The 25,756-nt window shown below is 52.2% G+C and overlaps 1 protein-coding gene across 1 annotated transcript in view; it reads right to left on the bottom strand.

Moving 5' to 3' along the window:
• The window catches only part of PIK3C2B (phosphatidylinositol-4-phosphate 3-kinase catalytic subunit type 2 beta), a 62,543-nt gene that overhangs the window by 13,180 nt on the left and 23,607 nt on the right, over positions 1 to 25,756 (bottom strand). The window contains exons 3-23 of the mRNA XM_054563253.1: positions 23,002 to 23,102; positions 22,207 to 22,361; positions 21,795 to 21,915; positions 18,744 to 18,855; positions 18,549 to 18,628; positions 18,026 to 18,089; positions 16,459 to 16,605; positions 15,799 to 15,832; positions 14,727 to 14,922; positions 13,548 to 13,670; positions 10,143 to 10,310; positions 9,451 to 9,562; positions 8,082 to 8,224; positions 6,623 to 6,811; positions 5,309 to 5,402; positions 5,061 to 5,155; positions 4,440 to 4,620; positions 3,557 to 3,664; positions 2,907 to 2,999; positions 1,703 to 1,832; positions 801 to 937 (exon numbers count right to left, since the gene is read on the bottom strand). Of these exons, the coding sequence (XP_054419228.1) occupies positions 801 to 937; positions 1,703 to 1,832; positions 2,907 to 2,999; positions 3,557 to 3,664; positions 4,440 to 4,620; positions 5,061 to 5,155; positions 5,309 to 5,402; positions 6,623 to 6,811; positions 8,082 to 8,224; positions 9,451 to 9,562; positions 10,143 to 10,310; positions 13,548 to 13,670; positions 14,727 to 14,922; positions 15,799 to 15,832; positions 16,459 to 16,605; positions 18,026 to 18,089; positions 18,549 to 18,628; positions 18,744 to 18,855; positions 21,795 to 21,915; positions 22,207 to 22,361; positions 23,002 to 23,102 (2,583 nt within the window). The remainder of the gene's footprint in view (positions 1 to 800; positions 938 to 1,702; positions 1,833 to 2,906; positions 3,000 to 3,556; positions 3,665 to 4,439; positions 4,621 to 5,060; positions 5,156 to 5,308; positions 5,403 to 6,622; positions 6,812 to 8,081; positions 8,225 to 9,450; positions 9,563 to 10,142; positions 10,311 to 13,547; positions 13,671 to 14,726; positions 14,923 to 15,798; positions 15,833 to 16,458; positions 16,606 to 18,025; positions 18,090 to 18,548; positions 18,629 to 18,743; positions 18,856 to 21,794; positions 21,916 to 22,206; positions 22,362 to 23,001; positions 23,103 to 25,756) is intronic.

The raw sequence follows: 25,756 nt of genomic DNA, 5'->3' as shown, positions 1-25,756 counted from the left end.
ATTTTGATTATAATTTATCCATTAGGTTTTCCCTCAGGGATAAAATGCATTGGTCGATATAAATTAGTATTTGGATCCCGTCGGAAGTTCAGCTATATAAATGAGCATTTCTGGCTTATAAATCAAGTCTCCTATGAGTTTGGTTATTGTGACTTGTTACCTCCCCTCAACTTAGTTAACCCAAAGACAAAAGCCATGAAACGGTGGACCACTCACGGACCACATGGACCAGGCCACCAAGGCCTTACACCCAGTTAAGCTCCACCTGAGGAACAGGTGAGCCCCTTTTCTATCATCTCCATCTCCTATTTAACCGTAATCCTGGCTTCCAGGTACAGCCCTGCCACAAACCAGCTCCCAAACTAGGAACTAGCAAGTTTTAATTCACATCTACGTAAAGAGGAGTTGGATTAAAATGGTCTTGAAAGTCTCTTCCAACGAACTTTTGTTCTATGAAGTACTGAACCCTTTGGAGGGCAGAGAAGAACTGAATAGGATCCACGATTGGGAGACATATAGTCAGGTGTTCAAAAGTTGCCCCTCCTCCTCCAAAATTCAGTATGACACAGGAACTCAATGAAGGTTTCCCAGCTGGATACCAGGAGATTTTCTGTCAGCTTACTATCATTTGACCCTTGCCTAGACATCTGGATATACCAGTCAGTCAAGAAAGAGTCTATGTTTCCTCCCAGCACAGCTGAGCTGTTTCCTCTGAGCATGTGCAGGTCTCGTGGTAACACAGCAATGTGCCAGAGACGGGCACACCCCACCCCAGCCTTGTCTGCCACTCCCAGTCCTACCTTCTCATACTCATCCTCTCCGGGGTTGTGCTTCTGCAGCCAATCGGCCAGGGGCCGGTCCTTGAAGGAGCCGGTCACCCCGTGCTCCACCTGGATCTTGCGCAGCGTCTCGGCATTGGGAATCATCTCCACCATCCCTGTGAGGGGGCACTGGGTCACTCTCCAGGGCAGAGGGAAGGGACTGTCAGGAACTACAAGCGCTTGCCAGATGCTTCTCTGGAAATAAACTCTAGGGCATTTGGACCAAGCCTGAGAACAAGGGGGCAGATCGTGGTAGAAAGGATGTCATTCCCCAGGTCTCACATTCTGCATTGTGACTCTGGTCTCTCCAACTCACAGCTGCTGCTCCTTTTTGTTTTTAGTTTTTACTCTGGGAATTTTCAAATACATATAAGAATAAAGAAATGGATCATGTACTCACACATAGCCACTGCCCAGTTTCAAAAATTATCAACACTTTGCTACTATTTCACTCACCCAGCACTGCTGCTTTCCCCCAGCCTTGGCTGGAGTATTTTAAGGAAAATCCCATTCACTCATAAATATTTCAAGTACAAATAAGGACAAAACCACCATGCCATTATCACATCCCAAAATTAACAATCATTCTTTAATCTCATTTAATCTAGTCTCACCCAACCCTGTCCCTATTCATATTTTCTTTTTACAGTTGGTTCAGTTGAATCAGGCTCCAAAGTCTACAGAGCACTTTTGGTTGTTCTGTTTTATAAGTCTCTCTTCCCTGCCCTCTTTTTTTATGCCACTCCACAGCTTCTAATGAAATCATCTTGCCCTTTCAGCGTTTCTAGAGAAGCACAAACATGGTGTTGGGAATAGGCAAAAGGACAGAAAGCAAAGGGCACTCCCTATCCTACCCTCTGCCCCGCCCACTGCCAACTGACCTCTCCCCCTGCCGGTGGAGAAGCAGCGGAAAATCACCATGCGCATGTCCAGCCCCTCCTGGACCCAGATCTTGCTCATAATGCGAATCATCTGCAGGGTGAGCATGTCCTGGCGAAGGTCATCCCCGCACTGGAGGGAGGAAGAAAGTGATGATCAGAACCATCTCTACCACTTCCCTTGGTTCCCATATTTCCCAGAAGGATCCAAACTATAGTGACAGGGACTGCCCAGTTGTCCACCTCTGACCTGCCCACTCAGCTCACACCAGGTCAGACCACCAGAGACAGGCCATGTGGTGTTCTGGCTCTTCCCAAACCCCACAGCCCCATCAAAACTGAAGTCACGTTCCCCCTCTTCAAACAGTCCTCCTGGCCATCAGTCCTCTTTAAAACTTGAATGTTTATACCTTAGATTCAGAACTTACACACATATAAATATATTTATATGTACTTAGCAAATACATATAAATATATTTTTATATATAGTGTTTATATATAAATATGTAGTGTTTATATATAAATATCTTTAAAACTTGAATGTTTATACCTTAGATTCAGAACTTACACACATATAAATATATTTATATGTACTTAGCAAATACATATAAATATATTTATATATATAGTGCTTATATATAAATATGTAGTGTTTATATATAAATAGAGTTTATATATAGTGTTTGTATATAAATATATGTAGTGTTTATACACACACACACACTAAATTACATACATGCATTTCATCTCTCCCCACTAGATTGCATGCCTTGAAACTATCACTCACTTATCCAAAACATGGATGTATCAGTTAGAGGGCCCTATAGTTCAACTAGTCCAATCTGCACCTGATATATTAATTTCCTTTTTGACGTCATTGCCACATAGTTATTCAGCCTCTGCTTGAATACCCCCAGGGAGAAGCAGATCCCCACCTTACCCATTGCACTGTGGGAGTAGCTCTGCCGCCTAGAAAGTGCTTCTGTATATTGAGCTGTCAGTTGCCTCCCTGCATGTCCCAGCCCCTGGGGCCATGCAGAGTCAGTCTGTTTCCTTTTTTACCCAATGGTCTTTCATATATTAAAATGGTAACATGGAATAGCAGAAAGAGAACTGGCCTGGGGCTGCTTCTGCCACCCAAAGGCTCCCTCCTCCTCCTCCTCTCTCTACCGTCTCCATTGTCCAGGCTTGAGGGCAATGTCCTCACCTTGAAGATGACTCTGATGTTCTCACCCAGCGGATCCACATTCTGGAAGGAGAGCTTGAGCGGGACTGCATTGGAATTGAAGTAGGAACAGTCCTGCCACAGTAGAGAGGGTAGTGACGAGGGTAGTCAGGGTGGCCCATGCCCCGGAAAGAAAAACGGCCTGTCTACTTGGGTCAAACTGCTTCCATCCACCTGCTCGCAGTTAGTTCCATATTTTCTCAGGAGCCCTATTCCTTCCCGTTCATTCTGCATACAACTTATGAGTTGTGTGGCCTCTGGTAAGTCCCATCTATACCTCATTTTACTCCTCGTGAAACATGGCTCCTAACAATAGTGACTTTGTAGGCCATGAGGATGAAATGCAATAACCAGCTTAAAGCACTCGGCAGTGCCAGGAGCAGGGAGTGCTCATACATAACAGACGGCAGCTTTACCAGCTTGGCTTCAACTCAGTCTGGTCACAAGACACCTCCCTAGCCCCCTACCCTGTTCCTCCACAGCTGCTCAGCGAAAGTCCCTATGCATCAGGGTTGGGGAGAGACCCAAAACATGTCTTTCTTCCCCATCTTTCTCAATAACCAGGTGCACAAGGACCTCACCTCCTCCGAGCCCTCCCCACTCCAAGAACCCCAAGCCCTCTGGTTACTTACCCTGGGCACAATGCCCTTAACCAGAAGACTGGGGCTGAGTGGCAGGCGGCAGGAGCCATTGAGGGCAAAGAACTGTTTTACCTCCTCCAAGCCTTTGCGGAGGATCCCCTGAGAGGACAGGTGGAGGCAAAGGAGAAGGGGTGAGGTGAGGGGCCCATAGCTGCACTCAGCACCAGGCCTCTCCCCAAGATGGGCATCCAACAGTGACTGGTATGACGCCCCCTGAGAAGAATGCACAACCTCCAGGAGACGATGAAGGAGAAAGACCAGTCCTCCTACACGCCAGCCTGGGACAGTGCACAGGCAGCAAGCCCAGCACCTCAAGAGGCTAGATGATGACAAAACAGCTTAAAGCAGGCCCCAGTGAACCGAGAGAGCAGGCTGCATGTCAAGGGGAAGAGGCAGCTCAGACTGCTGCCAAGAAAAGCTAACAACTTGGACTTCACAATCTCGATTTTTAAATGTTAGCCACTAATTCAGCCCATCTCTGCAAACAGAGAAAGGTGCCCTCCGTGGGTGGCAGCAGCTCCGAGCCACAGCGCACAGCACAGTGAACAAAGTCTCACTGGAGTTCAGCCCACACTTGCCCCCTCTGGCTGGGTGCTCCTGTGTAGTGAACAATTTACACAATTGTGCTTAGCCTTTAAGGCAAAAAGTTAAACAAAAATTTTAATACTTTGTAGGCCAAAACAACATATCCATGGGCTTTATCCAGCTTGCAAACTGTCAGTTTGTGACCTGTGGGTTACAGAGTCACATCCTTCCAGCCCCTAAATCAGAGATGGTCAAGTGCCATCCTGCTGGTTAGGACACCTAGGAAGTTAAAGACTGGCTGCAGAAGCCCAAGACCAGAAATGGGTAGAAGCAGCCTCACCGTACTCACCTGCCGTGCAGATGGGGTGGCCTCCCGGACCTGCTGGGCCAGCTTTGCCAGGGTGTTGACAAGCCAGCACTGGCGGTTAAACTCCTCTCTCAGCCCCTTGCCACAGCAGCACAACAAGGCCGCCAGCAGGTACTGGTAGCGGATGCTGAACTGGGAGTCCTTGAGGCCGTCCTTCAGCAACCTGCGAGGCAAACCATGTGGAGAGTCGGGCCACTCAAAGGGTCACAGGCAAGGGGTATAGGAGCAGGGGGATCAGACCCAGCCCCAACCCCAAACCTGGGAGGGAAAATAGCCCTACATGCACAGTTCAGACAGAGGTTTCCATCCATATCCCAGTCTGTGCTCACTTTGCCTTTAAGTAGAGCTCAAGGCCCCCTGGCATCTGTTTCTCCTTTCCTTCCACCATGTGTGGGTGGGTAGGAGGGCCAGGAAGATCCTCGCTGTGCTACATGGGGGTGGACCAAGACCTCCCAAGCACAAGGGGCTGGCCCAAAGGAAAGCCCCTTTTCCATGGCCACGTGGAAAGTCAGCAACACACTGAAACCCCACCCTGCATGCCTAGGAGTCAACGCTCCCAAGTAAAGGACCCACATCTCCCTCCCCATTTTTGCACAGTTTTACCAGAAGAAGTAATGAGTCACTCTCAAGTCAGAAATTGCCCGTTTCAGGAGGAAGCGCACCAAGGGGCTATCCAGGTAGCACTCATACTTTAGGGCCTGTTTAGGAGAGAGGGAAGATGGGGCTCTATTGACTGCCTGTAATCTATACCTACCACTGCCTCCACCCTAGATTCTAAGGGGCAGAATGCAGACCAACATGGGGGTTGGGGGTGGGACTATCAAAACTGGAGGGCAGGCCATTCCACCCACCTGCACGAGCTGGGGCAGGTAGTCAAGAAGCTCAGCATCCGACAAGGAGCCAATCCACTGGACAGCCATACGCCGTACCTCCTGGTCTGGGAAGCTGTAAAACAGAGCCCAGCACCCTGACCACTAAGCCACCGGCACCGGAGCACGCCAGCATTCTCACACCTGAGCTTCAGAGGCATGGGTGGAGAAAAGACAATGTCTCCCAGACTCTGCCAAAGCCACTAGGAGAATCCTTAGTGCATTCTCTGGATAGCAACCTTGAGAATGGCCCGGTACCCTGGTCAGAGCTGGACTCAGTCCACAGATGAACAGGAAGGTGGTCATGTTCCTTTCCTGTATGACTTAAAGGAAACAGGACAGAGTTCTCAATCCCACTCCCAAAGACCTCTTCCTTGGCTCCCACTGTGCCAGAAAGTCCCATCATCAGAGTCCTCATGAGGGTTAAAGCATTCTTGTGTCTTGGTACCGTCCTTTTTGCAAATCTTGCCAAGTGAATAACAGAGTCATGGAACTTTATATAAGCCTGTACACCTTGACAGAATTAGTTTAGCAGAGCACAATCATTGCCTAAAAAGTCCTGAAGGCAAGACAGGAAGGAGTACATTTGAATTCCTGAAAAGGTGAGAAAGAAGCCAAGAACACTGGGTACCATCTGGGAAAGGCAGCCCAGTGGTCCGAGACTGGGAGCCTTGGTCCCCAGAGAACCCTTCAGAGGAAAGAGTGAAGAGAGGACTGTTAAAGTAGAACTAAATGAGAAGGCCTGGGTTACATGGGTGTGTGCACGCGCCAAAACTCAGCAATTGTACAGGTAAGGCTGGGGTATTTCCTTACATGCACATTTTGCCTCAAAAGAAAAAAAACATAAACATTAAGCTCTAGTCAATGATATTCATGCTGAAGTATTGGGGGGGGGTATGATGCCTGCAATTTACATTGAAATTCATTAAAAACATAAGATGGGCTGATGAAAGGATGGATGGATGGATGGATGGATGGACGGACAGTTGGATGGGTGGATACACATACAATAAAGCAAACAGAACAAATGATAATTGTTAGAATCCAGGTGGTGGGTAGAGAGATGTTCACTGTAAAATGTTCAATTTTGTTATTATATGTTTGGGAAATGTTCATAATATAACATGGGGGGAGGGGTGGTGAGACAAAGATAAAACAGAAAAGAAGGAGAAAAGCCCTGAATTTCCAGCCCCACTTTACCACTTTGCCCAGGGCTAGCTCAGGTCAGTGATGGGCGTGCCAAGCCCTGGCTTCTGGAAGGACACCTGGTCAGTAAAGGTGAGTGTTACAACTCACGTGGCATGTAGGAGTCCCAGGGCATCCTGGTGGTTCATGTGGGTCCACTGCTTCAGAAGAACATAGATGTCGGGCAGGCAAGCCCACTCCCAGCTGGGGGCGCTGGCGAGCACCAGAGGAAGTGAGCTCACTTCCGAGTGGCAATAATATCGCTTCTCCCACAGACGCTTCTTGTCAGCATCAGTGAGCCTGGGGGTGCAGGTAGCAGGGGGAGGTGAGAGAAAGCAGAGTCAGCCAGAAGGTGGGATACTTATTCTCCAACAGAATGCTACACACTCTCCAATTCAGTGGTTCCTCAACTTTGTAGCACATTACAGTCACTTCAGGAGCTTTGTAAAATCCTCATGCTCAGGCCACAACCCATACTAATTAACTCATAATGTTTGGGGAAGTGACATTAGTATTTTTTAAAGATTTCTAGGTGATTGCAACGTGTAAAGGAAACCAGAGCTCAAATCTCATCTTGGATGCTGACTTAGGGACATCTCAAACCTGAGGCAGAATGTAGGACCAAAGGCACAGAATTTGCTCCTCCTCCTAAGGATGCCCTTTTGGGGCACCACTCCCAAGAACAGCCACCAGAGGGCAGTGGTTCCCACAAGGCAGGCTTTGGGCCCCTCAGAGACATCCTGGGGCTTCCTGGGGCCATCTGCAGGATTTATAGGACCTACAGCTAATTAGGCCTTGCCTGAGATCAGATGTCTAATGGGAGAAGGGAGCTGAGGAACTAATGAAGCCAGGCATCCAGCAGAGGAGGTCTTTGGTCACTCAGCTACTCTGGCTGCACTAGAGAGAGAGAGGAGCCCTGTCTCTGTCTGTTTCCCCCACCTGCAATAGGCACAGGGCAGTGCCAGAACCAGAGAGGTGCAGAGAGAGAGCAGGCATCCCTCCAGCTCCTCCAGGTCCCGATTCCTCAGCCTCCCTCTCTAATCCTGGTAAGAGAAGCAGCCGCAAGGATGACATCAGCTCGGACTCCCTTACCCCTGAGAGCTGCCAGCTTGCCTTGACACCTGATCTTTTTTGAAAAGTGACAGGACCAGAGAAACACAAAGGCTGTGGGTATGGAATGGGGGCAGGGTGGTGCAGTCAGCAGCCGGCTGCCCCAGTGGACAGCAAGTAGTAGACGGCTTATCTGCAGTGAGGGGCAAAGCGCTGGTCCTCTTGGCAAGTGGAGTCTGGGCCAAGTTCCCAGCATGGGATGGGCATTCCCAGGTCTAATTTCCTGACCCAGATGACTCCACTTTGCCTAGTGCCAGCTCATGGGAAAAGGCCTGGGGCCTACCCTCAGCAGAACCCTTTCTCCACACTTCCTGCCCAGGTGGCAATGCCCACCTTATCCTACCTCTGCTTCCGAAGCAGGAGGACAAGGACATGAAGCTGAAACGTAAGAGAGGTCAGACAGAATGTGACAGACTTAGTGGGGCTTGAGCCACATGTGGGGGGAAGCCGTGGGCCTTACCAGTACAGGGACTCCTTCTGCATGATGTTTTTAAGCACGCGTTGGTCTTCCTCCCGGAGGCTGTCAAACTCATAGCAGGGGCTGAACTTGTCTCCAGAGGGGCTGGTGAACTTGATATCGAAGGCCGAGGTGGGGAAGTCAATCTGGGGGGTGGCATCAGAGAAGCAAAAAGAGAGAACAGGCAGGTGAGAGGGGGCTGCCACCTACTCGGGCCTCCAGCTTCTCTCTCACATGCCAACGTTCCTGCCTCCCTCCCTTACCCTCAGGTCTTTTGTCTATAAAATAACCAAAAAAATAAAAAATAAAAAAACATTTTAAAAAACCCTGTTAAACTTGGTGCTCCTGAAAGTCCCTTTCAGCTATAACGTTGAACAAAATAAGAGAAGGAAATAAAGAGAAAGACGGGCAAGTGAGGACAAGGCTGGGCTGAGACACATCTAGGTAAGGGGCCGGAGCTCTGAAATAAAGTGTTTCCAGGCTGAGCCACTGGAAGCCTCCAAGCTGAGGTGGGGGAGCCTTCAGTACGGTCCTGGAGGGCACTGCTGCCTGATAAGAGTCAGGCCACGAACCAGGTGAGGGCTCTACCAACTCTAAAGCCTGAGACCCTGGGTTCCCTGCTCTATGCCGCCTGGTATTTGTCCTGAAATGGAAATCGAAGCTGAGTGAGTCAGTTCTCAGAAGTTCTATGTTCCCTCATTCAGCAAATGTTTACTGAATCCTAATGTTTGCCAAGCACTGGTCTATGCCCTCCCTGTAGACTAGTAAGACAGACAGACAAGAATGCCTGCTTTTTGAAGCTTTCCTTCTGTGTCATTCTATCTCATTTCACGTCCACTTTGACATTGCATGTTCCATACCAAAAGCATCTGATGACCACCGAGAGGGAAGCCGGAAACTAGTAACCAGACCTTGGTCCTGACCAGCTCCTCCTCCCCTCCCAATGAGTTAGTGCACCCGCTAGAGCTCTGAGTGACTGCTTCAGTGAGGGCTTCCCCTTAGGCCCCAAGATGGGACATCTAAGATTTTATCACACTGAGTAATAGTGTGTTAAATAGAGTGTTGAACCCTCGTTCAACACAAGGGACTCCAAGGAGGTGAGTCACGGATGTGGGGGATCTCAGACCCAGCCTTTAGGCTCCTTAAAATCTACGTTAACCTTCCGGACATGGGACACGGATTCCATAGAACTCATCCTCCCGCTCTAAGTCTAACCACACTCACCTAGTTGCTCAGGCACATCATCATCCCATACCCAAAGTTCTAGTACTTTCTCCTCCAGCCCAGCCCAACCTCAAGGGAAAACCTGGAGCTGACCCTGCTGTGGGCCCGATGAATGGATGGGAGGCAGGGGCTGGGGCTGGGCTCTCACCTGCAGGATTACGCTGTCCGGCTGGTGGAAATTAGGTGTACTCCAGCGGGCACTGGAGTTTTCCTGTGTTGCTGGCCATAAGCCCAGAAGCTTCCGGCCACAGGTCAGGATGCTAAGGAGGATGGGGCGGGGGAGAGGGGGTAGGTGGATAAGCCAAAAAAGCTGGTGGCTAAGGACATGGTTTTCCTCCTGCTCCCCCGTTGAAAAATCTGTCTTTTCTGCTTGAGGCCGCCACTCAAACACTTATTCTCCCCCTGGACTACAACCCTTTCCTTCTTCCAAGTCCTAGAAAAACACCCTCTTCCAGGAAGCCTCCCTGGCTAACCACTCCCTGGTCTGGAGGACCTGGTGGCAGGGATGCCTTCCTGATGTAGAGAGCTGAACTAGATGACTTTTAAGGTCTTTCCGGTGACAAGACCACATGACATGTCCCCGAGCATTGCATTTCCATGCCCCTCCCCAACAGTCCTGTGCCACCAGTCCTTCCCAGTAACTCTTGGTTACATCAATCATCCTGGTCACTAGTCCTGTGCCTTGGTCCCTTCCACCGGGGCTGGGACCCTCTAGACCCTACCAGTGAGTCCCTCATGGCCCACCCTCCTGACAGGCAGTGGCCAGTGCAACAGCCAGGCCCCTCTATCCCCCTCCTTCCCTTCCAAAGCCAAGAAGCTGCTGCCCTGGGGCTCACATACTGCCTGAAGTTGAAGAGCGGGGTAGTGACCCAGCCCAGGGCCTCAGGGGCCCGCCGCTGCTTAATGGCCTCTGAGGAGCTCCCGGGTGGGGGGATGGGCAGAGCATAGAGAGTGGCACACAGCAGTGTCTCCCGAGGCAGCCGGTTCACCTGCACTGGAAAGCAGATCCTGGGGAGAACAGGAGACATTAGGAAGTGCTGACCCTGGGGCTTCAGGTGGCCCAGGAAGTCAAGCTTCCTGGCTGAACTTGATGCTGAGAGCTCGGCCCTCCTCTCAGGACATCAATCCGCCCTGTGGGAAAGCCTTCCTGCGGAACCAGGACAGTCCCAAACTTCAGGTAAAACCTCCATTGGATGCTCCCACAAGCATAGTGCAGTGCAGCCTCTCAGTAAGGTGAGGCAAACACCCCCTAATTTGGGGACTATCCGTGGTGACCAGACAAAACTGCCTTGGTCAGAGCCATCTCAGAGTTCAGGTCCCATACTGTAAGCCACACGCCTTCCGTTTTAGGATTTCTGCAGAGGACCACCAAGAAGGTGCTCCTGGGACCATCCCCTTCCATTGAACCATCCCATCCCTCCCCCACATCCTGCTGCTGAGAACAGCCAGGAAGCAGGAACATGCCTTCTGCCCTCAGTTCACCCTCCCCCACAGTCCTCCACCTGTCTGTCTTCTCCCTGACCCCTTCTCCTAACCCACAGGGGCACAACATGGTTTGTTCTCATCCCAAACATTTTCAACGTCAAAAGGGTAAAGAGAAGGGACTTCTCCAAAGTGACGGGGGAGGCCAAAAGAACTGAGACACGTCAGCCCTCACCACTACCCAGGCCCAGCTGTCCTCTCCCAGGCTCCTCTGCCTGAACCACCCGGCCACTCCCTCAGAGCTCAGGATAAGGAGCTAGGGTGGGGTGGGGTAGAGCTGTGGAAAGAGGGAAGGCCCACGTTACCTTTCGGGGAAGCTGTCCCTGGGCCAAAGTCCACACTGCCACACCCTTCTGGCCGTCCACAGGGCCCATCGGCTTCTATGCCAGAGGGCACAGAGGCAGAGTGGCCACCCCCGAGGTCAGCAGCTTCATGATAAAGCAGCCTCCCTCCAGGGGACTCCTCTCCACCCAAGGGAGGCACTCCTTCCCTCCCTCCTACCAGACCGGCAGAGCCCTGTTCTGTCTCAGCTGCCTGGGGAGGGGGGGGTGCAGCTATAATTAGGGCCCCTCCAGCAGCCATCGGACATGCCAGGCCCGGGCTTGGCTGGGGTTAGCAGAGCGCGGCTGCTGGGCCTATTTTGAGAGAGAATCAGCTGACCCCATAGCAAAGAGCAGAAGGGGCTGGGCCTGATCCCTTTCTTTTCACCCAAGAAGAGGCTTCCAGCCTCCTGTCAAAGGAAGAGGGGAATGAAGAAACTTTCTACCTGAAGTCGTAACCCCTGGAACCCTGGAACCAGAGAAGGTCCCCTCTCTTCAGTTTTTGAGTGTATCTGGTATTCCACAATCTCCCCACGTACCTTCATCAAGGGTCAGTCAGGATAATCACTAGGTTAGCTACAGCCCTGAACCTCCTCCCTGCCTAAGAAACCCCTCCTTCCCTCTGCCATCCTTTCTTCAACATCACATCACTTATAAAAGGGCTGCCTCCTCCAGGAAGGGTTCCTGGGATGCGCGGGTTCCAGTGCTGGGTCAGCCACTTAAACCCTTGGGAGACTACTCACAGCTCCCTCTGCACCTCAGTTTTCTCATCAGTGAAAAGGGCCACACAGCTTCCCGTGTGTGATGTGTGTATACATAGTCTGTGTGCTTTTTGCTGTGTGACACTCCGGTGCACTAGAAGTGGACTATACAGTTAATATTTTCATGTGCAAAAATCCCATTGTATCACAAGTCAGTGTCAGTCACTTGGAACAGGACCTGAGAGGTCTCCCCCAGCATTCATCATGTGCTAGGTATTGCCATGTTCCAAGTGCTCTCAAACAATCCTACAACGTAGGTCCTGTTACCAGGTCCGTTTGGGGTTGGATGAGCTGCCCACGGCTGCACCTACAGTAAGGACAGGAGGATGACTGCACTCAATGCTCTGACCCTTTCACTGTAGCGTATTTTCCCCAGTGCCTCAGTCTTACCAGGAAGGTGCCTAAAGGTCTCCCCTGGGGCATCTGGATGGGCAGTGCCGAGAGGACACTTCCGCAAGGCTCCAGGCAGGACACCAGCCCTTTGGGATTCCAGGCAGAAATCTCAGGCAGTGGAATGAGACCCAGAGAGTAGGCAGCCTGAGGGAGGACAGGCCTGGCTGCTTCTACACCTCTGACACTCTGTGGGAAGAGGGTCTAAGGCCGATTTGGTGGAGTCTAACCAGCCTGGAGCACTGTATAGCGCTCCTACCTTGGAAGCGGACTAACTGAGGCCAGAGAATGCCAACAGGGAGGGGGAACTCACAAGCCACTTAAAGCAGCTGTCCTCAGCCTCCAGGGAGGCCCTCCTGCCCTGGGGTTGTTTCATGAAAGAACTTTATTCACACCTTTATTGCACTAAGAATCACACAAGCGTGAAGACAGGAGAAAGGGCCCGCCTTCCCACTTGTCCAGCTATAAAGGGACCCACCCCATGGACCCCTTTCAGCATCCTTGGCCTGCCCACAGACCCTCTCAGGCTGTCTAATATGCACTCCAAATACTGAAGCAGTAGTTCTGCTCTGCACATGAAGACTCAGACGCCGTCAGTATGGGGAAGTGAACCTGCGGCAGCAAACAAGGCCTTTCTGACTCTGGAGTGAGGGCAGAGCACAGCACAGAAGAGGCCGGGCCGGCAAACACCTGCAACCACTTGAGGCGTCCTCGCCTCCATTTCCTTCCTGCTTCGCTTGGCTGACGCCTACTTTCCTAGCAGCAGATCAGTGTTGATAAATGCTAATTACTACTATCTTGGGCTTATGGTTTCACATTCATAACCGATCTATCTCATGTCAGTGCCACAACTGTCTCTAAGCTAAACAAATGTCCCCACTTTACAGTTTGAAAAACTGAGGCACAGAGAGGACAGAACAAAACTAAAATACAGGCTGCTTTCTGTGGCTACAAGCCCGTTACTCTTTCCTCTAGACAACCTTCCCTTCTCCATCTATAAGTCCCCTCTCTGTTCTTGGGGAAGAAGAGTCAGGGAAATCTTTCAAGGGAGATAAGACCCAAACAATGAGTTATCCTTGAAACTAACAATTAACATTGTATGTGACCCTTTATGGTTCACCGAGAGCCTTCACGGATACTTCTCTTTAGAGTCTCATAAAAGCTTGAGGGGCAGAAGTTATACTTGTCCTCATCCGAGTTAGGGACATGGAGACGCAAGAGGTTGAACGACTCATTTGGTTAGGGTTAATGACCATGCCTAGTTCATTCTGGAGCCTGGAGGGAGAGCTCACCGCTGGTCCCAGATGATGAGGTGAAAGAGGTACTTGGAGAAGTGGGCTCTGCGGGTCTGCAGGGGGCTGCACAGCTCCTTACCACCGTGGCTGAGGGAGCAGGAGAGGTAGAAGTCTTCATAGCTACAAGAAAGAGGGGGCAGGTGAGGACACAGCTCCCAAGCCCCATCTCAGCCACCTCACCTATGCCAAACACCATTTCCCTTGGCAAAACTCCTCTGGCTCTCTGGGGACTGTAACACGGGGCCGCGGGACAGGACAGCCCGAGTGGATTTGCAGAAGCGTGCTCTTGGAGAAGCAAGTCAATCTGGATCCCTCTGCCCAGGTTCAGGCTCCATGCTGGGTCATGGTTTTTCTTCCTTCCTCATGGGGAAGCCCTGCAGCCTTCTCTGTCTAGTCAGCTCCAGCCCATCGGTGTCGGGTGTGCGTGCGTGCACATGCGTAGGTGAGAAGGGTGGGGGATGAAAACGACATCTGCCCACTTGAATGCCAGCACATGGGGGTCCCTGTGGCTTGTGACAGGTGCCTGACAGAAGAGGTCAGAGAAGGCCCTGGTTTCCCAGGCTGCCTCCTTTGTTCTCTGTCAATTGCCTAGAGGAATACATTAAGTGAGGAACAAAGAGAAAAGGGGAGGGAGGGGCAGGAGGAGTCCGGAAGGGGGAGGCGGAGCGGATTGCCTATTCCCCCAGGGCTTGGATGCTGGGGACCCTGCAGAGGAGCTGAGGATTACCCAATGAAGGAGCCTCTCCACACCCACCACTCAGTCCAGAAGTAGGGTCATCTCCCACCTCCCCGCCCCTCCCCTCGTGCATCTGCAGGGAGTGCAGTCATTGGCTGTGGGGCAGCACTGGATCTGGGAAGCAGCCATCTGTCACCAAGTCTCCATCAGCTGGCCTTAGAAGGGAGGGGGCAGGGATGCCTGTGCAGCCTGCACTGAGCCAGCACTAAGAGGGAATGGCAGGATCTGCCCCAGGCAGCCTCTTCTTCATCTCCTAGGAGGCCTTTTCCCTCCCCTGGGATGTTCCAGCCCATGTGCCCCTCAGGCACTTGGCTCTCCCTGTCAGCCACCGAGCAGCCACTGTGCACCACCATGCCACAGACCTAAATGTAGGGCAGTGGGAGAAGCCATCTGGGAGTAAAACTCTGCTCCTGCCTACAAGGCATCAGCCCTGGGCTCACCTGGCAGCCCAGGTGATAGGGATGCGGTGGGTGGCATAGACAGTGAAGGCCAGGGGCCTGGGAAAATGGCAGGCCTCCTGGACCAGGTCATGCTTGTGGCTCCCGTGAACTGCTGTCTGAAAGTCTGCATTGAACGTGCTGCAGTACAGCTCCACCAGGTCCAAAATGGCAGCTGTCAGGGCTTCCACGACTTTCTCTGTGAAAGGAAGGGGTCAGAAGGAAAAGTCATGAGGCCTTAACATCTCGTTGCCATGGTGCTGACTAGGATGGAATACCCTAGGAAATAGTCCCCAAATGCCAGTCAGGTTTCTAATAGCCATGACAAAGTTCACCCATCTGTGATGAAATGAGAAAAAAGCAGGAGCGTGTCATAAGCTTCTCATCAAATGACAGATATGAAATTTTAAATGTCCTTTTATATATTGCAACTTATTTAATATGAAATGCCCTTTCTTTTAGGAAATAGTGGGAATCACAATTGTCATTTACTTTTGAAAAGTCATTGCTTGGCAAAATAAAAGATGACAATTTCTATGTTGGTCCCCAACATAATACTTTTGGAGCATTTTATTGGCCCATGAAACCCAAAAGACTGGGAATCACTGACCCAAAATCCCAAAATATGGGCTTTGTAGGGCGAAGTTCTGCTTGAAAGACTCAAGGAGTAATTCCAGTGATAAGTTCTTTATCACCTTCTCCCCAGGCCCATCCTAATCTGGAAACACAGGGCTTATGAGACACTTGGAGAATAATCACAACCTCCCCAAGGAAGAGTTTTCGCATTTGGAACCCAGGGCTAACTTTGCATCACCACCCCACCCTCACACTGACACCCCCTCATCGCCACCTTTCAGGGATACCACAGGGATAACCAGTAAAAATAATGAGAAAACACTGCATGGAAAGAAATGTGATCTCCAGCTGTGCCCACGCCTCCTATAAGGAAACACACTGACAACACACGGGCAGGCCCGGCCCCAGCAGTCAGGAGGGCCGGGGAGGACAAGGAATCCGGGCAGAGTCGGCAGTTTCTACCTGCCCTTACTGGATAAAGACAGAGCCGTTCCCTTACCTCGGTTTTCCCTCACAGCCAAGACGCTGGGGTCCTATTGGGGAAAAGGAGAAGGAGGGGAGCTTCAGGGACACAGCCTTTTCCGTCCCAGCTGGAAGAAGGGCTTCTCACAGCTGCACTCGACTGGACCAGGCTGGACTGAAGTGTGAGGGGCAGAGATTCCCCGGGGAGGACAAAGTAATGGTTTGTACCAGATCCGTGTAATGGACAGAGTGAGCCAGACCAAGGATTAAATCATCGTGTCCACCCAGCTGAGGCGTGCTAATCCTCAGGCCGCTCCACCGCAGACCAAGTGCCTATGGTGCTGGCCCTCTCCGCACAGCACACAGTCCCCACTGGGGAGTCAGGAAGCCCCTGGGGCTCAGGGAGGTTTTGGTTTTGCACCCTGATCCCTAAGCAAACTACCAGGCAATGCCTCAGTGATCGCGAGTAAAGCATTTGCTGGTTTGGGCTCCCAGCAATCAGTCCCGGGAGGCAGACCCTGGCCCACCCTCAGCCTCAGGAAGAGGGGACACACCTGGCATCCATTTCCTAAGAACTCTTGTGGCTATTCAAACATAAAAGACGGAGGTGCAGAGGAGAGCCTGGACGGCCAATTACCCAGCTGCCTGTGAACATTCCTCTCCTCCTTTCCCATGCTGGCGCTCTGGGTCCCATTACCTTCTGAATTTTAGGCTGCACGCGGGAGGGGCAGGGGGGCAGCTGGTTGAGAGCATTGGTGATCTCGGGGGTTTCCACGGCGGCCAAGGCATTGCAGATGGCCTTAACGGACTGGACCACCCTGTCGGCCTTCAGCGGGAAGTCCCCCTGTGAGAGGAAGCACAGTGAGGCTGGCAGGCTAGCTAGCACTCTTAGCCTCCAGCACCCAGCGCTGGAGGAAAGGGCTGGGAGGAGTGCGGGCTCATGACCCTGAGGACTAATTAGTGGAATTCATGCTTTATTTTGAAACACCCAACACTGGCGAACAATGGCTCCTACCAAATTAAATGAGCCAATCCCATGTTCCCCAGTTCTGGCTGAGCCATCCTCCCAGAGCTTCCTTCTACTCCCAGACTACAGCCTACTTGTACTATACAAACACACATGGGGTCTCTCATGGGGACATCCATAGGGAATAGCAAGGAGGCCAAAGAGACTACACTGAGGCACCACTTGTCCATGCAGCCTTATTTCTCATACTACCTCCTAGAATTTTTAGACAGATCTCGTCTCAGTACCACATGCACGCCATGCGCGTTCCTTCCCCTCTGTGCTATGGCTCCTGCAGTCTTCCTATTCCTCACCTGTCCTGCCCTGACTACCTCCATAAATTCAAATCATGGACCAGCTAAACTCCAACTTCCTTCCCAAAGCCCTCCCTGGCCAGTCCCCTTCTCTCTTCCTCTCCATGAGCCCTCGATTAATCCACTACCACCCTGTTCTGTCTACTAATAGTTTTATGTTACTGTTCCATTTTTACTCATCCAGGGCAGCCACTAACATAGGGCTAGACAAGGGCAGAAAAGGGGTTCAGAGGACTACCCCCCCATCACAGGAAATGTTGGAAATGTTCAAGCAGAGACTGCTAGAGAAGGGATTCTGGCATTGGGGAGAGTGTTGAAATAGATATAATGCCGAACTCCCGAAAAGGGAAGAGTCTATGACCACTACTGCCTGAATCAATGAGACGACGATTGTTTTGAAGATCCCCATCTGGTTTTCTTTAGTTTCACAACATTTGGGGCAAATGTTTAGTATCATGGTTTTGAGGCTTAAAAACCCCTGTGAATCTAAGTACGGAGAGCCCTGGCCCTTCCCTGTCTCTAGGACCCTCCACCTCCTCATGGCATTCTACCTGTGACGCCAGAACCTCAGAACTTCTCAAAGCAGTTTCCTAGGCATTCATGATTCACACAACACGCTCCAATGCACATCCAAGTACAGCATCTGGGGTGACAACTCAGTGTCCCCTAGCTTTGGAGATGCCCTGCTCCAGAGAGAGGGAATCAGGACACGGTTCCTGACCTACTTCTACAGAGGAGCAGAACCCCTCTCCACACACCTGCCAGCTACCCGACAGCCAGCAGTCTTGGTTTGCCCATGAGCTGGGGGAATGAAAAGACTACTCTCCTGACAAATTTCCAATGTTTACTCCAGATCCCTTCTAGGGCTGGCTGGTCCCAGGAGGACTGGGGGAGAGGTGGACAGGAGCTTTAGGCAGCGGGACCACCCCAGGATATGCACTCACATCAGCCAGCAGGAAGGCATCCACCTCATTGTGGTAAGTGTCAAACAGAAGACTCAGGGCCTGCCTAGGAAGTTGGGGACAGGGAAAAGTAAAGTCACAGAAGTCAGGACAGGCCCTCTCACCCCACCCCATATACTGGCCAACCCATTCTCTCCCTTTTTCCATGTCTCAGGAAACTGACTCTGGTTTAAAGAAGTTCCCACTCCTTCCATATGTCCCATGAAGTCTGAAAGATGCCAAGTCCTTTCATGGTTTGCCCATGAGCTGGGGGAATGAAAAGACTACTCTCCTGACAAATTTCCAATGTTTACTTTGCCATCTCTCATGTGGAGAATGATGGCAAAGTACTAGAGGGAAGAGATGTAACACACCTGGAGTGGGAATTGTCCCCGTAAGACTCTTGGGCCCCACCCACAACACCTGCAAGAAGCCCTGGCCCTGGTAAAAAGGTAAACAGCAGTATCTGTGGGGGTCTCCCTAGAGTCCCTGCTTTGACCAACCCCAGGATAGCACCTACTCTCACCTGCTGATGGTCTGTTTGACTGGCCTCTCCTGCAGATGGATGAGGTAGTTCAAAGTGGAGGGGCTCTGGTCATCATTCACCTGTGTAACAAGTGCCCTGTTCAGGGAGGGGTGGTGCCTTCATCTCAGCCTAGTGTTCCCACCCTACTCCCATTAAATGTGTTTGTTCCACATCACCCTCTGCTACCCCACGAACCGTCCGGGCCAGGTCGCTGCGTACAGACTTCTGCTCCATCAGTTGTAGCCGAATGTCAATGTCAAACTTGCGGCAATATTGAATGTACTCATGGCTGCCCAGGGCGTGCTTGCTGGTGGGACAGAGGGACAAGACCATTAGCATCCTGGGGACTCGGTGGGAAAGGATATTTATACCTGAGACTTGCGGAGAGAGAAACAGGAACACCGGGAGGTGACCCAGGGGAGCTACTTGTATTGTGCCCTCTACCTTGGCTCCTAGAAAAGTCATGGTAGAGCTTGGGGAAGGAACAGAAGCCTGTCTAAAGAAAAGCCTAATACACCTAATACACTAAGCCCTTAGTCTGTACAAACACTGACTTTCCTGGGTACTTATTACCTGTATTGTTATCGGTGGTTCACTTGAGGGTGGGAACTTCCGGTGAAGTAGGACACAGAGTGACTTCTCAGGGGACAGTATGTAAAGCCCATTCTCTTGGCTTTGGTATACAAGCCATGTTGGAAGTCAGGCTGTATTCAGGCTTGGGCGAGGAGATCAGTGAATGACATTACCCCACTACTGAGGTCCCACTAGATGTCCCACCCGGTACTGTTACCAACTGGGGTGCTAAGGTCAACCAAGCAAACCCCAGCAAGATTCCAGGTCTGTTATCACAACACCCATCAAAGGTCTGCTTCTCCACTTCCTCCATGGGTCCTGCCTGATTGTGAATAACTGTATAAATCTCTATAGACTTCCTGACAGACACCTGCCTGCCTGCCATTCCCTCTGCTCAAGTGACAAGCGAGACCCCACCGCCACCCCAGTCTCAGAGAAGGAGGCCTAAGAAGTCCCTCCATGATTCAGCTTCTTCCTCCCAAATCACACCTCAGTCAGAAAGGAAACCCAGAAGAGAGGCAGAGTGAGTCTCACCTGCAGGCCAGCACTGCAGGCCTGGGCCGGGTTCCAGCCGCCGAGGCCGAGGAACAGAAGCCGGAAAGGGACTTCCTTCCTCGGCACAGCTGGGAGTCTAGGCCAGCAATGCAGGAGAGAGTAGAGGAGCAGAGGGGAGGGGTGTGTGCAGAGCCAATGGAGGTGCCCTGGCCTGAGGTCAGTCGGGGTCCAGTTAAGACTTAAGGGAGTTCTCCACATTCTGAGGAGCCTAGCCTCTAATCTAGGCCCCAACCTGCTTAGCCTGAACTGCAGCCAAAAACTAGGGCTGGAGAGACTGGGCTCTGGGGCAGGTCTGGTGGGAGTGCCCTGGAAGGAAGGAAGAGTGCGGTTGGGTGGGGGGGAGGAGGCAGGAAACCCAACCCTCCCCTGGGACTGTCTCGGGGCTCTTATCTGAGAGCAGCCTGCATCCTGGCCCCAACACTCCCCCTGGCATCGGGCCGCTCCTGCTAGGCGCGGGTGGGAAATAACAGGGCTTCCTTGGGAGCTAGCAGCTTTCTAGAACCTCAAGAGGGACCTTTCCACCCCACCTGAGGCAGCTGTCCTGTGCTTAGGGGTCTGGACTTCTCTGCTGGTCGGAGGGAAGAGAAGCGACCGGATGGAGGAGGGGCCCCTGGACACAGGTCCCCTGGGGGCTTGCTTGCCCTTCTCTATGGCAGGTCTTCCTCTGCGTGCATTCTAGTTACAGTGAGGGAGACACGACCCCAGGACCATCGATCCTGTTCCACCTCCCCCTGCACGCTCCACCTGGGTCTCGACAAAAGTTAGAACCAGACAGCTCATCTATCCGCTCTGGATTCGGGGACTCAAGAACTAGGGGACCCATAAGGGAAATCAGGCAGTACTCATCCAGGCCGATCCCCATGAATCCCTCTCTTTGGGACTGGTCATTCCTTGCGAAGGTCGCTCACTGGGCCATTCTCACATTTAATCCTCATTATAATTATGGAAGGAACTGAGGGTCAGGGTTTTACAACTAGTCAGTGGCAAGGCAGAACCCAAACGAGCCATACTGATGTGACCCACTCTGCCCCTTGTTCCCTTACGACAGTGACAGGCTGCCAAGGGTGCTCTCTGTTCGGAGACCCTGGGTCTAGGACCCCTCTCATTCCTCCAGGGGAAATTGAAGACACATGGAAACATCTCATTGCCACTCCCTGGCATTGTGCTGCGTGGGGTTCTACCCCTTTCCTTTTCCAGTTGAGGGCACAGAGGCCACAAAGGGCCCACAATATCCCTCAGGTTAAAGAAACACGCTGAGAGCTGCTCTAGTCATAGATCAACTATCCTTCATCTACACCTGGATATAAGAGAAAGAACAAGCGATGGCACGTAGAGGCTCTCCTGAGAACTACGACACAGGCCTCTCCTGTCCCCACTCCCAAGGCCTGCTTTCATGGGCAACAGGCAACTGGAAGCTTGAGGAGGAGAGCAGATCTCTTTATTTCCCTGTCTGCTGCCGTCTGGCTGATGCCACCTGCCACCCAGCTGTACCCTTGAGGGGTGTAATCCCCCACTCCAGCCAGAGCTCCAGAGCGGCTGATCCACATCCGACTGTCAGGGAGGCTGCCTGCTGCAGAGGACACTGCCTGGGGAGGGGCTGGCGGCCAGCCTTTGGTGCGGAGGCTAACCAGCAGCGCATGCCAGAGGGGAAGGGCTCGTTGGCATGGCGAAGGGGGGAGGGAGAGCAACTGTGATTTCTCCCCTAGCTTCCACGGGGCACTGCTGCCCAGTCCTCCTCCTGCCCCTCGCTAAAGGCTGCCTCCCGTAATCCAGGGCAGGAGGAAAGCCCCACACAGTCCCCCGCCACCTCTCACATCTCTCCACGTACAGAAGTCTGCAAGCAAATATGACCTAGTCTTTGCCTAATTCCTGCTCCAAACTCTTTCCACAGATTTGGCTCAGGAAGCCGGCCAACCCTGCTGGAAGACGGAGCTCCTGGGAAAGTGCGACGTGGCTGAGTGTGCCTGGAAAGCAGGAGTCCTGCCTGTGGGACTGTGGGGCAGCTGCCAACACCAGGCCTGAAGCCCAGCACCTCCCCTAGGAAGTCCCTGACAACGCTACTACCGGAAGGCAGGTGCTGCGTCCCATCCCACCTTGCTTGTCCCCCAGTTCACTCACTTCTGCAGGAACTCCTCCAGCCCACAGGGCTTCAGCACAAAGTCACTCACATCCACATCCCTCAGTTCATCATGAGTGTAGCACAGGGTCTGGTAGATGAGCAAGTCCACAGTGGAGGAACCTGTAAGGGGTGGGGCAGGGGAGCAATGAATGGAGTGTTGGGGCAGGTGGGGCTCAGCGTCTACCCTGGTCCCCCATTCCCAGCTAACGTGCTCCAGCACTTTCACCAACCAGATAAAGCAGTTTGGGGTTAACGGAAGTGACCATGGACCTAAACAGCTGTCCCCAGAGCCAGTCTCCCAAAGGAGCTTCCTTACTTTCCATCATGCAAGCCACATGGTGGGGTGGGAACTGAGGCCAAAGGATCCCACCCCACCCGCAGGGAGGCTCACCCTCCTCCCCACTAACTTACAGTTGCAAGTAAAAGTGAGTGGCTCCCGCAGGCTGTCACACAACACTGTCACCTTCAGGTTGACCTCCTCCCCAAGGTGCTCTGGGCTTGGGGTGACAGCACTCCAGACATATCCAGTGAGGAAGTAGTCTTGGATATTGGAGCCAGATCGAAGGCTGTGCAGGAAGAGAGGGAGAAGGACCCTCGCTCTGCCTTCAGAAGAGAGCAGTCGAGAAGGAGCCTGCTGGGACCCACCCGCCCTGAGGCCCAGGGCCCCTCTGTACCCACTCAGCCCGGCCCTCCAGGTCTGCAGTCCAGGGTGAAGGTGGCAGGGAAGCAGCCCTGGGAAACCATGTTCTTGACACATTCGCTACAGCTGCAAACTGTTTCCCAAGCGGAGCTGAACAGCAGGGATAGTTTTAAGATGACAAAGCGTCCCAGGTTAAGTGCAATGGAAGGGTTTTCTGAACTCATTTCCTTTCTGTTTCAGTTCCAGATAATGCTCTCATCTCCATCTGGGGGGTACTTGCTCCTAAGAGCAACAGAGCTGAAAGCGATTGGGGTAATTTGACGGTTAAATCAAGGTTTTATAAATTTTGTCAAATCTGTGAAACATCTAAGGTGCCTCGTTAGCGCAGTAAGTAGCACATCAGTCTCACAATCTAAAACTTCTAAGATTTCAAAAAGCCTACCAACACCTTTTATATGAAGCATTCATAGCTCTGAATTGAGGTTTATTACATGTGCTGCTCCTTTCTTCCTAGAAAAAAGGGACCCTCCTCCCCAGCCCCCATAATCCCACTCTTTAACTCTTACATATCCAGCATGTGGCAAAATGCAGCAACTTCCTCATCTCTCTCCTCCGAGACCTCAAACAGTTCATGGCCATTGGTGACAGTGTGGGGCTGAGAGACCACCTTTAAGAGAAGAACAGCTGACTCAGTGCCTTTTCCTCATGACACCCCCTTCCCACTGCTCTCAGATCCAGGCTATTAAGCTCTAGGTGTGAAGACTTTCTAGGCATTCAACATTCAGTGAAAGGGGCACAAGAAAATACGGAAAATCCTGGAACATATTTATCTGCCATCCTAGGAGACCAAGAGCCAAGTTGAAAAAGAGAACTTGAAGCTTTGGCTGAGCCCAGAAGCCTGGGTAGGATGGACAAGTGTGGTCAAGCCTCCTTCCCAATGGGGCGGTTTCTAATAAGTTCAACGCAGCAGGTTAGGCAGTGCACAGCACTGCTGGGCCTCTGGGCTGGCTTTCTGGGGGTGCTCCCAGAGGCTGGCGGGAAGCTTAGCTGTTTTTCCTGTCCCCCCATGGAGGCCAGGACAAGGGGTTGCCCAAAGGGTCCCCAGGGAAGCTGGGCCAGGGGCTCAAGCCTCGACATCCACAGCAAGCCCCAGGGACCCAAAACAGAGAGAGACCGAGAGCCCTTAGAGAGAGGCAGTGACAGAAACACGTGCCTTCACAGTCAACACTATTTGAGGAAGAAAGTGTCAGAGCAGTTATCTGGGTGGGAGAGGACCTGGTAGAAGGCATAGCTCCTCCTGACTCCCAAGTCCTCTCTTTCTGAACAGCTGCAACATCAGGGAGCCTGCCAGAGCCCCAGGTTGTAAGAACATGTGCGAGGGTGGGGGGATTTTCTCAGACAAGACCTCAACCTGTCTCCTGTAGTCATAGCGCTGCTTTCACTCACCCACGGGCGTGCTAAAAAAGCCCTCTGGCAGGGGAGCTGGTGCATGATGCATGACTCTGCCTGATGGGCCTGCCCATAGCCACCAGGCAAGGCCTTCCCAAGGCAATGAGGCTGCAGCTAGAATGGAGTGCCTGCCCGTTGGTGCCAACACCTGCTTCTGGGAGCCCAGAGTTTGGGTCTGCACACACAGCAATGCCTCACCTCTCACCCTCCCGCTGGCTAGGCTCTGTCCTCCCCATCCCTCGGGCAGATGGCAGCACCGAGCCCCTGATTTGAATATCCGGAGTTTCCACTGAGTGACCCTCTCCTGAGAGCCCTGCTCCTGTGGGTGAGTGGGGGGGGGGGGGGGGCGTCGTGCGGCAAGGGGAGGGCAGCAATGGGGGCAGCTGGCATGTGAGGCCCTGGCGCTGCCAAGTTCGTGCCTGTGTCCCAGTCAAAACAATAGTACCACTGTTAGCAATTAACCCACAAAAAGCAGAGCGAGAGAGTGACAGAGCAACAAAACAAGACAAAGAAACAGAAACAGAGAAACAGAGACAGAGAGAGGAGGGGAAGGCGACGGGTAGAGAACAGAGTAGCTACTGAAGGCCATTTTCATGCCCTTTCAGTGCCACTCCCTGGCTCCATAAGAAAACAAAGCCACTTACGTTCACCCTGCTGGCAGGCCCTGGTGGCATCGCCCGGTGCTGGCTGGGGGAGTCTGCCAGGCAGAGGCTGGCAGCGGGGGTACCCAGCTGGCACTTGGAGCCAACCATTTCCAGAGCTGGCTCCGCAGGCCTGGGATAGGGAGGGTCCCTCTGGCTGGAAGCCCGGCGAAGGCGGGGCGGTGGTACAGGCCGAGGGCCCGAGGGGTCCCCCCGCCCAGCAGGACGGGCCCCTGCTCGGAGCTGAGGTGGGGAAGACCAAGGCCGCATTTCCCCACTAAGAAAGGGCAAGAGCTCTGTGCTTTGCCCTAGCTTCTTCAAGGAGACTCTGGACTGAGCTCCCCCTCGGAGCTCTGATGACACACAGGGGATGGGGGAAGGGTGGGGAAGTAGAGGAGCAGGAGAGGGAGTGACAGAGGTGACCACCTACCAGGGTGGCCGACCCCGTGAGCAGGCCCGGCTCTGTGAGAGGAACTCGGAACTGGGAACAGGACTCTCCCTGTCCCTATAAATAGCAGGAGCAGCCCCACCTCTCAGAGCAGGGCCTTTCAAAAGCCCTGAGCTCTAGAGCCGTGACTTATCTGAAGAGCTGATGCTACTCAGGGGCTCTCTTAGCAGCACAGGAAGGAAGGACCACGTGGCTTTTCCAGAGCTGTGAAGGATCCCCATTGCTAGGACACGAGGTGGGAAAGTCCCGGTGTCCCTTAGACAATGTATAAGGGGGAAACAGGGAAGGAATGAGGCAGAACGCTGTCCTTAAAGAAGTCATCAGCCACAAGGGTGCCTCTTGACCCCTTCTAGGGCCAGGGCTTCCTGTGTCCAAGGGGGAAGCACAAATCAGTCTTCAAGTCCCACCTGAGGGGATGCCACTGGCCCTTTTTTAAACCAGAAAAAAGATCGAAGCTGCCCTGAACGCACTCTGTGCTTTTTTGTAAATACTTTGCTCTTGTATTATGTACTGATAAAAGTAAAATTATTATTGTCATACGACATATTTTTCCTAAATATTTTCAATATGAAAAGAGTCGTGATAGTTGCAGAACAACATGAATGCACTTCATACCACTGTACTGCATACTTATAATTGGTTATGATAATAAATTTAAAGTTATGTTACCATAATTAAAGAGAGACAGAGAGAGAGGAGGGTGGGGAGAAAGAGAACAGGGAAGTAGACACAGAAAAACGGAGAGAGATAGAGAGAAAAAGAGAGAGAGACAGGGAGAAAGAC

Source organism: Pteronotus mesoamericanus, unplaced genomic scaffold (assembly GCF_021234165.1).
Source record: "Pteronotus mesoamericanus isolate MK-2021 breed Mesoamerican mustached bat unplaced genomic scaffold, CSHL_Meso_final scaffold_705, whole genome shotgun sequence".
In the NCBI taxonomy this organism is placed as follows: Eukaryota; Metazoa; Chordata; class Mammalia; order Chiroptera; family Mormoopidae; genus Pteronotus; species Pteronotus mesoamericanus.
The sequence above is the reverse complement of the archived record's forward strand: the minus strand, read 5'-3'. Positions and strand labels throughout refer to the sequence as shown.